The sequence below is a fragment of the Schistocerca americana genome, chromosome 1 (genome assembly GCF_021461395.2).
Source record: "Schistocerca americana isolate TAMUIC-IGC-003095 chromosome 1, iqSchAmer2.1, whole genome shotgun sequence".
Classification (NCBI taxonomy): Eukaryota; Metazoa; Arthropoda; class Insecta; order Orthoptera; family Acrididae; genus Schistocerca; species Schistocerca americana.
This window is the reverse complement of record NC_060119.1, coordinates 312,683,039-312,698,839: the sequence shown is the minus strand read 5'-3', so window position 1 is coordinate 312,698,839 and position 15,801 is coordinate 312,683,039. Positions and strand designations below refer to the sequence as shown.

The following is a 15,801-nucleotide window of genomic DNA, read 5'->3' as shown; positions in this document are numbered from 1 at the left end:
ATAAACAATACTTTCGTCGTAACTCGGTGTCACATCATTGAACTAAATTCAGAGTTCTCCAGAGGCGGAGTGAGACAAAACCGATTACGATGTGGATCTCTAACCATCAGCCGTACTGGCAGAGACAGGCAATACTGCCAAAACGACAACATTGAGCATGCTTCATGTGACACCTGATGAAGACGTCGAGTTACGACGACGAAAAATCGTTTTACGATACGCGATCCACAGGCAATACACCCAGTTATACGAGATGACAACGGATGGCCTGGGAAGTTTAAGAAAAGAAAAACTATTTTTCTATCTTAAAAATTGTTTCGTGTTGCTCTGCAGTTTATATTATGTTGCATTTTCATTACACAAATATCGATGATAGTCATCCTTCCATTATCCGTTATAAACTGTTGAGGTGCATATTTCAGTGACTGTTAACGAAAGAAATGTGCTTCTGATGAAGTCAGTATATTACAAAGACTGTTTCATGGGATACAGGCAATATTTCTGGAACTGTTAGTACGAAGAACTTAGTGATAAACTTTCTAATAGTTAAGGAGGTTCAGCCAAGTGGTCATACGAGAGGAAAAAGACCTTCGAATAATTAGCAACACATGCAGCTACTCCAGGGTTTGGTGGGTGACGATACTGCTCAATGTTGTCGTGTTGGCAGTACTGCCTGTCTCGGCTAGTACGGCTGATGGCTCGAGATCCACATCGTAATGGATTTTGTGCTCACTCCGCCTCTGGAGAACTCTACTGTGAATTTAGTTCAATGATGTGACGAAAAGACGCATAATCTCAAGCAGACTCACACATACGTCGCTATTACTACATACTTCACAGTTTTCTTTCATGCGTATTGTTGCATGTTTGTTCTGTGATACATTCGAACATTGCTATTTGTAACCATATATCAAGACAGTCCTTAAACGGAAAACGCCTTCGTATTCCTCATGTATTTTTTGCGTCTGATCTTGTACAGTGATTAATTAAGTCGTAATAACTTCAGCAAACATTATGCGTATTTGTTTTAATACAGAACTATTCTTGTGCACAAACAACAGTATTCATCAAGTACGCAGTGGTTCATACACTGTACTTAGTTTTGCTCTGCTGGCTCCTCGTATTTTCCACATAATTAACGGCAGTGTAGTGGAGTATAATCCGATGAAATGTTCACTGTTCGCGATCACCTCTTTTGACTGGTCATTCTGAGATTATTATATTTAGGTGACGTATCGCTAAAGATTGCGTTCTGGCCCTGATAGACCAGAAAGAAACGCACCGTCTTGTAAGCAAACAATGCGCTCAAATAAGAGCAGATGGTCTCTTTTAGATTGCGTGTGCGTTTGAACCTTACAAGATGGTTTCGGGGAAACAAATTTTCTGCAGTACGTGCAGGTAAATATACATTCAGTTACAGACCTCAACAAAGATCAGATGCTTAAGTCTGTTGTTATGCGGATGAAAAGATCTGTACGTATGTGTGAAGTACTAATTTCAAGTACATGATAAGCAAATGTAATTTTATAAAGCGATTAATTTGATGACAAATTTGTCTCTATTTTACAGGTACACGGCTTAGCGACTATCACCGAGACAGTTCTCCGTAAGTCTGACGTTTCATTCATTCTTCTTTATTGTCTCAATGTATTAGTTCCTTTAATGAATCTTATACGCAGTTGCATTTCCACGTCGTGGTGTAACATTAATAAAGTTTTTGCATTCACAGCTGCGGATTCTACCTGGTGTCTGTTCATTCGGACAGACACCCCTCATTCATATATTTTTGTTTTTATTTTTTTTTCTGAGAGTGTGCAAGATTCTGCTGTTCCTGTGTGTGTATTTTTCGACTAACGCGTGTGTGTGTGTGTGTGTGTGTGTGTGTGTGTGTGTGTGTGTGTAGTAAGGTATAGTGGTTGGAGTGATAAGTCCTAGCCGGCCGGAGTGGCCGAGCGGTTAAAGGCGCTACAGTCTGGAACCGCACGACCGCTACGGTCGCAGGTTCGAATCCTGCCTCGGGCATGGCTGTGTGTGATGTCCTTAGGTTAGTTAGGTTTAAGTAGTTCTAAGTTCTAGGGGACTTATGACCACAGCAGTTGAGTCCCATAGTGCTCAGAGCCATTTGAACCATTTTGATAAGTCTTAACTTGTGTGAGAGTGTAGTGCTTTTTTAATTATTTTTTTTATTTTTTAGCAGGGCGAATGAAATGTCCGATGGTGTGCACACGGAGACGGTAGGGAAGATGTCCTGTTCGGAATCGTGTGCGTGTGTGTGTGGAGGGGGGAGGGGGTGGAGGGGCGCGAGTAGAGGAGATATCTGTCCTAACTTACATATGCACAAATTTTTACTTCGTTGAAGCTATTTCATTATGACACTGTTGGGGTGATAATGAGAGGGAATGTTGGTTCTTTTAATTGATACTGTTTTCTTGGTCGCCAGAGGTCACTGTCCTTTATCTGCCGTATGTTTTATTAATGTAAATAACGTTGACTTGCTGATGTTTGTTTGGTAGCTTATTAAGAAGTTCTTGTTGTGACTGACAAATTAATTTTGAAGTTTTCTTTAAGGAGATGATTTTTCTTACTGAATATGATTATTTTCATATTTGTTTCTATTGTGGTGCTAGTAGCTTTCTTACCGGAGGTTTCCTGCAAATGTTTTCGGTGTTTTATGTTCTCCATATCTTACAAGTGAATCCTGCAATTCTTCGCAAATGCAAATATGTATGGGAACTTTCTCTCGCTCTTCTCCTCTGCCCTCTCTTTGGCCAATTCTTCTAGTCACCCCTCTGTAAGTCACCTCCTCCCCCTCTCTCTGTTCAGCTCCACCTTCTCCCTCTCTTTGTTCATTTCCTCCCCCTCCTCCCTTATCTTGAGCCTTGATTATTGTTACTGTAAACGAATCATTCATTGCTAATTGAAGTCGTTTAAGATGAATGGGTAAATCGGTTTGGATCATTGGTAAATGTAGTATGAGAGACACCTTTCTAGCTGCTGTATCTGTCAGTATAGTACCTTTAATGACAGAATTTTACATAGTTTCAATCTGTGAACGGATAGGATAAAAAAATTCAGATGATTCAAATCACATGATAGCATTCTAATCACAAGCTAATAAGACATAAATACAACTTCCCTCTTTTCTGCAAAACTGATGGTGAAGAACAAAACAAAATAGCCCTTTACTGTGTATACAATTTTTGTTTCAAAATATGGATAAGGAGAAACAATCTGTATGGGAGAAACAGCTATGAAGCTGAAACCAACTGCGCAAAAAAAAAAAAAAAAAAATAAAAGAAAAAAATCGAAACTACACATTTTCACAGCCTAGCACATTATTTTCTTTCTCGTAGTCATTTTTAACAATAAACCTGTACATTGTCGTTTAGAAAAATATATAACTATGTCTGTGTGTCTGTACGGTACTTTGCAAAAATTTGAGGTAAATCGGCCAAGAACTTTTCGATATTTTTGCAAATACCATTTCCTCTTTCTGTGTTTAATATGTATCTACGTATTAGACATATCAGAAAATATATAGCCTATATCTTTCCGACTGCCCATTATTTATGAGGTCTGTTCAAAAAATTACGGAACATTCGTAATTTCGTGCCAATGGTGTATTGGAGGAAAGTGCAGTTGGCATCCCTGCACACGATTGTGTTTAATCTATAATTGCCAGTAGTTTCACTGTTGTAATTCCGTTAGTTGTTGTTCAGTGCTGTACTGAGTGGAACGTTGTGTTACACTATTTGTGAATTTCGAGATGGCAGAGTTAAAGAAGCAACGGGTCTGCATTAAAATTTCCGTAACACTCAAGAAAACCTTTACAGAGATATACCAAATGATGCAGGAAACCTACAATGATGAGCGCTTACGCCCCACTCGGAGTTACGAATGGTCCATACTCTTTAAAACTGGCCATACGGAAGTTACATGTGACACTCGTTCAGGACGCTCTTCCACTCTGCCAACGACGTTCATGTCAGGAACGCTAATGAAATTGTGCATGCCCATCGAAGACTGACTGTCCGAGAGATTGCATAGGAACGTAACTTTTCATTGGATCATGTCACAATATCCCGACACAGCTTCTTGGAACGGATCGTGTTGCCGCCAACTTCGTCCCACGGCTCAATAGCCAAGACCAGTGAGACCTTCACCTCGCAGTCTATGAAGAGCTTTTGGATCGCGCAAATGAGAACGAGGTGTTCCTTAAGTGAATCATATGGTCCCTGCGGTCTTTTCTTTATTTCCAAAGTTGAAAATCCCGTCGAAAGCACGAAGATTTGCAACGACAGACGAGATAAAAAAACTTTGCATGCAGCACTTCACGCGATGCGGCAAGAGGTGTACCAAGACTGCTGCCGGAGGTGGGGACGGCGTTGGGAGCGGCGTATCAATTGTAGAGGTGTCTATTTCGAAGGAGACCGCGCACAATAAGTAAAAGGTAAGTACAGAAAAATTTTATGGACAAAGTTCCGCGGTTTTTTGAACAGACCTCCTATGTTAAAAATATATAGCCTTCGTCCGTGGCTGTGTTTATAGTATCGTACAAAAATCTGAAGTAAATTTGTCAAGATATTTTGGAGAATTTTGATAACGTTAATGTACTGTATATATTAAAAACATATAGCATGTTCAAAATGGCTCTGAGCACTATGGGACTTAACTGCTGGGGTCATCAGTCCCCTAGAACTTAGATTTACTTAAGTCTAAACATCACACACATCCAAGCCCGAGGCAGGATTCGAATCTGCCACCGTAGCAGTCGCGCGGTTCCAGACTGTAGCGCCTAGAACCGCTCGGTCACTCAGGCCGGCTCATAGTCTGTGTACTTCCCAAAGTTCACTAGAACATCAAGTAAAAATTTGAAGTAAACTGAAACATTCCCCTTTATATATTACATACACATTTATACATTGTGTATATTAAAAAATACGTTGCCTATATGTCTGAAGGTCCGTTAGAGTATTTGTTATGTAATAAATTTGAAGTAAATTGTTCAATCTCTTTTCGAGAATTTTGCTAACAAAGTTAAATAATGACTTGTCTTTATGTAGTAACATAGACATCAAATGTTCTGCTCGGCTGTCCGAAGTATAGACGATCACATCTGTAGGTAAGGGTAGATTTGCTATTTTTATCACAGTCTTCCTCGTCCTTCAAACCTTTCAGTATTGAATCATTACTTAAGTAAGTTATTTTCATTTCTTGTTTAATAAAGATGTTATCAGTGCTGTATGTCAGCTAGTTTCTGTATGTGTCTACCAGCTTGACTATTGAGGTTTTGGGCTGTGTGCTTGTGAGGCTGTTCTGTTGTTACCGTGTGTAATTGTGGTGAGTTTTGTGGGTTCCTGGATGTGTGTCTTATTTTGCCTTACTTGTTTAACTTGTTTGATTTTCTTGTCTTACTGAATTTATTATTTAATTTGGTGACAAGAGATTATTTGCATCCACTGCTGTTTGCTGTTCAAGATATTATATCTAACTCACTATTGTAATTGTGTTTGTTTAGTGGCACTGCAATGTGAATAATATGTATCTGATGAATGCTTCTCTTTGGGATTGTGGTTTGGTGTAGCATTTTGTCGGTTGTGGTGTTTTTTCAGTATGTAATAAGAGTTTTTATTTTTTCATTTCTGTTAGAATTATCTTGGAAATTTATTTTTCCTCTCTAAAGTGAACTCCTTGATTCTGTGTAGTGTGTTTACGTCTGTGTGTAGCTGTTCTATCACTATTATTAGTGTTTGTGGATCATCTGCCAAACATGGAATGTAATCCATGTATTTCTACCAGTGTGGTAGATTACATTTTTCTCTAAGTACTTATTCTTTTATTTTGCTCATGAAGATATTTCCTAACTTCCCTTAACTGGGTGACCCCTTTGGCAGTCCTTTCTCGTGAAAGTAGAATTTTTAAAAGTTTCAGGAATTACTGCAACCAATCGCCGTTTTTTCTTCAATTTTTATTTATTCATGACCCATTTCGAATCACCTGGCGATTCATCATCAGATGATACAATTTAGTTTGGAGTATTGTGGGGCTCGTGCATCAGTATCGTTAAATACGAAGTAAAACAGGCACTTTTCCACCGATGGCGACTCCCACATCGTCATGGGAGTCATTTCCCTTGTAGATCCTGCACTACGCTACACAATTTTTTCCTCTGCAACTCACATATCGTGCTTGTGTTTCGAAATGCCTGTCACGCTTTCTCTCTCTTGTTTCAGAATGTGATTCGTGCCTGACAACGTACAAATTCAACACTGGAGAAAGTAAGTACCGTAGAATCCTACTTACTACTTATAATCAGTTTCTTACATCAATTTTTTTTGTTTGAACTGAACATGTTTGTTCGCAGGTGTAAGGGCATCTGCATGTTATGATATTTCACTCACATACTGAAAATAAGTGCTTCGCTTAGCTTAAAATAAGAAGCAAACATGTATCAGCAACGTAGTGTAGTTGCTAAACTTAAATTCGACCATTATAGTTCTTCGCTCATAAAAAAATTTAAAAAAACCACACACACACACGGGGCTATACTCTCATCTGAATCTTTCGTTAACATCCTGAAGACTACAACGCCACGAACGACACGTTATTTTTATAGACATCCGTCCTAATACGAGTTAAATGCAGCTCTCCATCCTAGTCTCTCTGTTCAAGCCTCTTCTTTTCTGTACACCTGCAGCGCCTTAGACTCATTTCAGTCCGTTTGGTACATTCAAGCCTTGATCACTCACTATAGTTTTTATGGCCTCACACATCCCTACCGTTAGTATGTTAACTATTCTTTGGTGCTTCATGGCGTGTCGTATCAACCATGACATTTTACGCTATAATGCACTTTTATCTCCTCTTAGACTGAATAGCTCTTCATTAGATATTTAATCTACACATCAAATTCTCATTCCATACAAAGTTACTCTACAGAAGAGACCTCCTAACACTTATATTTATTAAAATTTTGTATTTGAGGAGATCCACAGCCTCCACATACTTAATATATGTAAGCTTGGTCCGTAGTATGCTATAGTATGATTTTTATCTACGCAAGATTAAATAAAACTCAATTACCCCCTACTGCAGACCATATTTACTTTTATACTTAAATTTATATTCTATTTTAACATATTTGTCTTTTTCAGAAATGATTCTTTTACGGTTGCTGGTCTACTCTTAATGTCTTGTTGGACCGTCGACAGTCATTTTGTTAAACCCATAACAGAGCGCGTCTATTACTTTGAGCGTCTCCTTTCCTAAACTATACATAGTTCTTTCAGCATCAACTGACATAATTTAGCTACACTCTATTGGCCTTCTTCTACCCATATTTATGTTTAGCTAATAACCTCTTTTTTGCAAACTTCCATCCCGTCTAAGGAGCTGAGCATTACAATACAGGGGGACTAAAATAGAATCATAACAGTATATCTACTACACAAACGAAGATAGAAACTTGAGGTGGATTTCAACTTTCATATAGGCCAAAAAAGTTTTTATTTTCAAAACAACTGTACAATCTCGCAGGGGTGTATATTGCACTTTCATACACATAAAACATTTGGATAGTATTTACAATTATGCTAGGATCGCAGTTTTCATTTACCTCTTACGTATGTTCAAGGTGAGCATCTGACGGACGATTAACATTCAGACGATAATGAGACTCATCTCTGTTGCGAGTATGTCTAGACTTACTGTACTCACTGTTGTTGTGGCCCTTCGCATTTCCTCAAAAGTTGTTGGAAGGGCAGGTGTACAAATGGAATCTTTCACAACCACCCACAAAAAAACCACAATCCGTGAGATCAGGCGACCTTGGAGGCTAATAGCGCAATGAAAAGTCCGTACACACCTACACATCATTTGAACTGTCCTCTCGACGAAACCCAGACTACACAGTTGTAGGTGAATTGTATCTGTAGAAACAGAGAGAGCTAAATATCTTTTGTTGCTGTGGTATTGCCATCTCGGCTGGATGCTTACTGAGTACTGAACAAGCACCATGAAGGACCCCTACTGGCAACTACAAGAACCATCAAATAAGAAACCACAGAAGTGATAAAAACATGCAAAGTAATGTACATCTTACATCTTTACATAGAGCACTCGCTCGAAGCAATGAGAAAATACTAATCACAGAGAGCTGTGCTGTTAATGATTGAAATCTACTAGTGCTTTCAGTATCTTCCACTGAGCTGACCGAGCGAGGTGGCGCAGTGGTTAGCGCACTGAGCTCGCATTCGGAAGGACGACGGTTCAATCCCGTGTCCGGCCATCCTGATTTAGGTTCTCCGCGATTTCCCCAAATCGCTTCAGGCAAATTCCGGGATGGTATCTTTGAAAGGGTACGGCCGACTTCCCTCCCCATCCTTCCCTAATCCAATGAGACCGATGACCTCGCTGTTTGGTCTCTTTCCCAAACAACCCAACCCCCCAACCCAACCACCACTGATATGACATCATACCTATATCACTGATGAAACTCGAGGATAGTTGAGGGTAAGAGGGTCTGAAGTGGCAGGAAACAGTGCCGGGATGAATGTCCATGGTTTACGTACAGCATGCCTAAACTATGTTTCAGCGATCGCATGATATAATTGTCTTCATCTTCTGTGAGTCGGCTTAAAACACTTTTTGCGTGATTACATTTACTTGGTTTTATCCAAACTACAGCTTCGCTAAGTTTACTGAGACTACCAGTCTCCTAAATGCTCTGAGGACATAATATAAGACGTCGAAATGTTCCTCCTACATAAACTGAACTGGACGAGGTACAAGTATGCTTGCCCAGTTGTATTGGTGAGTGTGTGGTAGCGAGAGAGGGCCCTACCTTCAAGTGGCATGCAATGATCCTGACTTATTTGCACCCTTAACTATCCTCAAATATGTGTGATGACATACCGGTGAAGACACAAAGTACTGGCAGTACAGCACAGCTCTCTGTGATTAAGATTTTCTCATTGAAAATAGAGCGGTGGTGGGCCTATCACAGCAGGTGGCATATCTCCACCGGCGGCAGGCTGCCTAGTGGTGCAAGCTCATCAAATGGAGCAGTGGAGAGTCTGTCGCAGCATGCGGCGCATCCGTACTGGCGCCGGACTGACTAGCGCAGTGAGTTCAATGAACGGAGCGGTGGTCAGTGAACCGCAGCATGTGATGTATCTGCACCGTCAGCGGACTGACTAGTGGGGCGAGTATAGCAAACAGAGCAGTGGTGGGTCTATCGCAGCATGCCGTCATACCAAACCTCTGGTGGTGCCAACCCAATGAGACAAGTTTGGACAACGTTAGATATACATAAACAAAACAGGCACCATCCTTGCATAAGCGGAGCCCACTGGACTCCCCCTCCCCCTTCTAGGAGTCACTAATCTTAACACTTTACGTGTGCTCTTGACAAAAGAACTGTCTGTATTGGACAGCACTTCTTATATTTAAACTCACTGGAAACGAACACAAAATACACTACTGCCTTTTTGCATTTTCTTGAATATATGAAATGCATTAGTGCTAGTGCTCACCCTAGGTTAGCACTGTGTCTTTCATCAGAAATTTCATTAGTGACGACAGGTTGTGTCCGGCAAAGAAGCGAACGTAAAGCTCAGCACAGCTTTCATCTATTATCAACACGATGGTACAGGGAAGCTCACACTTCTGTTCATCTTCTGTGAGTCGGCTTAAATCACATTTGGCATAATAACATCCACTTGCGTCTTTTGAAACTCCGACTTCGCTAAGTTCACTGTGACTCTCAGTCTCCAAAATGCACTGAGGACAAGATGTAAGATGTCGAAATGTTCCTCCTACGTCGATTAACCAAATTAAGTAACATATACATCGGCTACAATGGGCTTCACTATTTTATGCCGCGATACCTGGTAAGCGCTCTTATAAAGGTGATGGACGATACATTCAAAAAATGTTCTCCTTTGAAATTGATAGCTCCGATCATTGTGCCGAAACTCAGTGCAGCAGGACATGCCAGTTACTGCTTGTGAAGTCAAACTATTCAGATACTTTACACCATTAAATGACTGTAATTCCGTCTAGAAATTTTCGGGTTGCTCCCTTTGCAGAAGAATGGTGTAGTTGATTGCTCTAGCCTCTAATACAATCCTTCCAACTCCGTTTCACTTCAGCACTCTATGGATGAGACTGCTGTACTCTCTCTTTAATCGCTTGATGATTTCCGTATCTAGAATCCTCTGAATCTCTTCATCAACGGCAAGCTTCTTAGCTGATGGCACACAGGAAAATTTTATGCAAGATACGAGGTTTCGTTTTTAATTTGCTAACACATCTTTTCATTAGTCTGGTCAGGAACGAAAATATATCTTGTTAGTAGCGCAATACCTCGCCAAACTTTTCCTTTTTATGCTAGTCAGGTTCTGTTAACATATTCTGTTTCGCTTGAGTACCTGCGGCAGCATGATTCACATCATTCCACGCCATCACGTCGTTATCTTTCCGGCTAAACTGCGGAGTCCCAACTCCCGTGTCTAGTTTTATGCTAAAAAAAGAGCTAAGGTTCACACTCGCAGTCCTTCACAATCTTCATCTACAATTACTTCAGAGAAAATCTTCATTTCTTCTACCTGATTCTTCTACAACATCTAATTGGCAACATCTTTCCGTCATGCAGTCAGTATCGAATACGATTCTAAAGTTCAAAAACGAAATAACAATAATAGCCTGCACAAAATCTTCTAACAAAATTTTGTATATTTTTTTTAGAACTCGATCTCAAAATGGCTTGCTTCGATTCCAGAAAGCGCTTACAATTCTTAGTCCAGTTAACGGAAAAACTGACGTCCCCGCGCTTTGAGCTCTTGAAATAATTTTTCTGTTACTGCACTAGCCTCCAGGCTAGAACCTAATTCTTTCACCTTAACATCTGTTTGAATTCGTCCTTGGTATATTGCTCATCTTCACTTAATTAATCTTCCGTAATGTCACGTCCGTTGTGCGTAATCTATCCTGCTATATGTGACGTCACGTCCGTGTGTTCAGTTTCAGAGGGGGATCACGCCTGAAACTGAAATCAGTTTTCCTGCGAATTCCGGAGTGGAATCGAGTCATTTTTCTTCTGCGCTGTGGCAATCGGTCGTCGTTCCTCTCGAATTCGCGACGACAGCCCTGTCGCCTTTCACACTGCTGCCTGCGGTCGTCTTGTCTTCTTGTTTCGCTGAGATCAGTCAGTCGATTTGAAGCGAAAGCCCGTTCATTGCTATATTCATTTCACGATGCATCATTGACTCAATTTAGTACATCGCAATGATTATTCTCATGCCGTCTTCTTCCGGTGTCAAGGGCTTCACTCTCATTGACATACGTTTCGATATTTTTGTATCCTACGAGGCCTAATCTATCACGAAGAGTCAATGTGATCACTGTAAAATAATGTTATGAGTTCCGTATCCTTGATGGGCTGATCCAAATATACTTCAAGGAGCTGATACGTATGCAAAAATTCAGCAATGGCACTGCCACTGCAGCTGCAGCTACAATGTGGCGACGTCAATGATTTTGGCTTGACTGCCCACTGTTGTTCGGCAGACCAAAATACATTCGAAAAGGCAGCCTGAAATTTGCTCAAATTATGCTGTAAGCCAGTCCAATCACCAACGTGTATCGATGTCTTTCAAACTGATCATAGACAGATCTGATTTTTGTTTATCAGAATGCGGTTTGCGAACGCATGTCTGAATTGACACACAAAAGCAACAGACGCAGCCCTTGAGCGTTGTGAACCTGTGAAGCGGTGTGTGTTCGCAAGACTAGTACCAACAATGAAATTTGTTGCTGCACTCAGCGTACCCCAAGGTATGTCCTGTATTTCTAACATGCGAGCTGTTGCATGTGTTCTAATTTAGCGGCCAGATTCGTATGTTATGCCTGTAAGTCAGCTACAATGATAAAGAATGATTCTTTATGTTGCGAACTTCAACTCTTTACTAACGAGATCTCCATGCTGTGTTTAGTGATTTTATCTTCCACCTGACCGGTCGCGGTTTTATTGTGCATACGATCTACGTCTTCCTCAGAGTTTAGTGCCTCATCTGAGTTTTCCTCCATCATAACTTCGTTATGTGATTCTTCGTGTTCTCTAGTGATGTGTTGATGAGTTCCTTTCGCGACTTACCAAATTCTTCTCGAAATTCTTGTGTATTCTCTTTGAACTGATCCTTCACCCTATAAAACTTCCGTTTGAATTCCTGTTGGAGACCATCAGTTTTCTTTTTAGTCTGCTGTCGGCAGTTCATTCGGGATCCGAGTTCGAAGCTCGGTCCAGCACACAGTTTTAAGCTGCCAGGAAGTGTCGTATCAGCGCCCACTCGACAGCAGAGTGAAAATTTCATTCTGGATTATTCATATTCTTGATGTACTTAAACAATTAACTTAGTCCAACCGTCAATGGTTCATGGGTAATCTGCATTCCTCTTAAGAACAATCTCTTTTCGCCATTGTAAACAGCACTCATCTGAAACAAAGCTTTCTAATCAGGGCGCTTATATTAACTAGTTATTTAAACTGATTAATTAGAATACAGTAGAAGTGGCTGGTATGGGTGTGTGCGATTTTCGGATGTCCAGGAGAAGCTCTCTGCCCCGACTGTTGATGCACAGTGAGTAGCAATCAAACGCAGCGTCTTCAGTTATTTTTTGTATATATTCTCATCTCTGTCTTCTCCTTATGGAGTTTTTACCCTCTACAGCTTCCTCAAGAAGTATAGAAACTATTCTTTGATGTCTTAATAAATGTTCCATTATCTCGTTCCATCTTCTGATCAATATTTTCCACATGTTCCTTTCCACGCCACCTCTTTGGAGCACCTCCCCTTTTCTTGCCATATCACTCTACCTAATTATCATCATTCTTTCATAGGATCACGTCTCAAACGTTTCGATTTTCTTCCGTTATTTTTTTTAATTGACGTGTCTACCATCTCGGTATCACTATCCTTTGGGCCTTCATGGCCTACTCGGGAGGAATTAAGTTTTTTTGTCAACAATGAAAGCAGATCGAATGTACTGCAGTCCGCGAGCAGAGAACGAATTTGCCATGCATACGTGGACTGCACAATGCAGTTGAAAATTCGAGCAGGAACTGTACTCTGAGCTGCACGGTGCGGGTTTACGAGTATACAGGGTGTTTCCATAACAGCGTACAAAAATTTAACGGCACATAGAGGGTGCTCCACTGAGCAGTTTGAGGTAGGGAACATGGCGTCGGAGACGTCAGCTTAAGGAGATAACAGGAATATAAATCAAATTACTGAGTACTTTTTTATTTACATTAGTTACCTGAAAATATCATCATTGACACGACGAACGTACCATTTCTACTGTATCTTACAAACTGTATCTTGGCGTATCAACCAAGATCAACTCAACATCACTATTTGGCGGGGAGATAAAATGTCACTGAACTCAAACGAAATGAGAAAATTTTATGAGCATCTTAGTCTACCGTTAAACGTGTGGCTATTCAGTTAAATCAGACCTTTTTTTCCTCTCTACAATTTGCCAACAATCTGTTAGGCGCCCCATTAGAAATTCATTCATCCCCGAGTAATACGCACTAACACCATAGCTCTTAGGCAATAGTATGCACACACAGGTATTGAATTGCATTGTGGTAGTCAGATTAAATTGAAAACGACAACTTGAAACGCGATATACGCCTGAACGCAAAGGCAGACAGGCTACAGCCATATCTTTCACAATATTTTCCATGGGGTATGGTTTCGAATATGTCATGTTGTTGTTGTGGTCTTCAGTCCTGAGACTGGTTTGATGCAGCTCTCCATGCTACTCTATCCTGTGCAAGCTTCTTCATCTCCCAGTACCTACTGCAACCTACATCCTTCTGAATCTGCTTAGTGTATTGATCTCTTGGTCTCCCTCTACGATTTTTACCCTCCACGCTGCCCTCCAATGCTAAATTTGTGATCCCTTGATGCCTCAAAACATGTCCTACCAACCGATCCCTTCTTCTAGTCAAGTTGTGCCACAAACTTCTCTTCTCCCCAATCCTATTCAATACCTCCTCATTAACTACGTGATCTACCCACCTTATCTTCAGCATTCTTCTGTAGCACCACATTTCGAAAGCTTCTATTCTCATATAGCAGATTAAAGTTTTTGTGAATTACTTGGATGTAAATATTAAATAATGTGCATACAATAAGAAAGGAGCCGGAGGCTGTAAAAGGAAAGCCGGCAGAAAGAGGGACGGTCCCTGGAAGAGCGCTTAAGACCCAAGCTTACCCGCTGGAGGGACATGTGCGCACACCCACGTGGCGAGAGAGCTAGTAAGCGCAAGCTCCGACCGGCCACTGCAGTTTGCTGAAATCACCGAAAATTATGCTTCGAAAGGAGTGCAAGAGTTCGTGTAAGGTGTCAGCGACACTGCGTGCTTCCCCTGGAGGCTGTCGTTCTGACTCGAGTTCGCAGTGATGACCACATGTCTCGTCTCCACTGATCATTCGTTACACTTCCTTCCTTGGCATAACGCTGCAGATGTTCGAGAGAGTGCCATTCTGTGCATGCTTCCTGTGCCTGTTGGAGACTGTGTGGCGCCCATTGGGTGCAACATTTTATGAAATTTCAATCCGTCCTTTAAGACGGTGCGAATACTTCCGACTCTCAGTCCGACCTTTGCGGCAATGACTGCTACCGTAATTCCCCAGTCTCGAATAAGGCCATTCACCTAGTGAACTACGGCGACGGTAATGCGACGTGGCGTTCCAGACCGTGCTTCATCGGCCAACGACATCCAATTAATTCCTGCTCCGTGTCAGGGAATGCGCTACACCCCTTTGCTCTTCCTTTGAAGCCCCTATTTCAATTCAATCTGCCGCGCGGAGTGACCGCGCGGTTTGAAGCGCCATGTCCCGGACTGCGCGGCCCCTCCCGCCGCAGGTTCGAGTCTTCCCTCGGGCATGGGTGTGTCTGTTGTTCTTAACGTAAGTTAGTTTAAGTAGTGCGTAAGTTTAAGGACCAATGACCGCAACAGTTTGGTCCCTTAGGAATTCACACACATTTTCACTCCATTCAGCGCGACAAAGTGCAGTGGCCCGTCGACGCATGCGCTTCCTCGTTCTGTCGTCATGTTGGTGTGCACCTCTGTCTCCTTAGAGGATAGTTTTGGACCTAAGCGCTCATACAGTGACCACGACCTCTTACGCTGCAGTGGTTTCCATTTTACAGCATCTGGCTTGTTTCTTTTCGAATATCCCTGATATACACTGACATAATGGCGAATTTCTTTCTGCATTGTTCACTTTATGATGTTCACTGCTTTTTCGGGCAATGGTATGAGTACAGTGTTATTTTGTGTGCCCGACTAACAGGTACGGGGTTGGAACTGGTGCCGGTGGCCGAGGTCATCCACGGCTCCGTTCTCGTCTTGTTCGGTGCAGCGCTTGTACTCGGCAGCATTATGGTGAGTCCATGTCGCTAAAAAACGTCTTTCAAATGCGGTACTGCAGAAAGATACTTTGCAGATTTTTCACCGAGCGTACATTATGTCAAGTCTGGCACACTTAGTTGCAGTAAGTTCTCAGCGATAGAATGCGCTTTGCCCACTTGCAATAGCGACCGAAACGTCGGTAGTTTTACATATTGACAATGCTGTTAGAAACCCAGAAAATTTTTATTGACTGTGACAATGGCCGCAGAAGCCTACGTTTACATAGAGCAATTTTGTCGCAAGATATCGAATTTTACAACTGTAGTCAACAATGAACATGGATGACCATCCGGTCTGCCGACCGCTGTTGGCAAG

General features: G+C 41.5%; 1 protein-coding gene across 1 annotated transcript in view; it reads left to right on the top strand.

Moving 5' to 3' along the window:
* The window catches only part of LOC124622238, a 40,770-nt gene that overhangs the window by 10,754 nt on the left and 14,215 nt on the right, over positions 1-15,801 (top strand). The window contains exons 3-5 of the mRNA XM_047147895.1: positions 1,570-1,606; positions 6,234-6,278; positions 15,368-15,459. Of these exons, the coding sequence (XP_047003851.1) occupies positions 1,570-1,606; positions 6,234-6,278; positions 15,368-15,459 (174 nt within the window). The remainder of the gene's footprint in view (positions 1-1,569; positions 1,607-6,233; positions 6,279-15,367; positions 15,460-15,801) is intronic.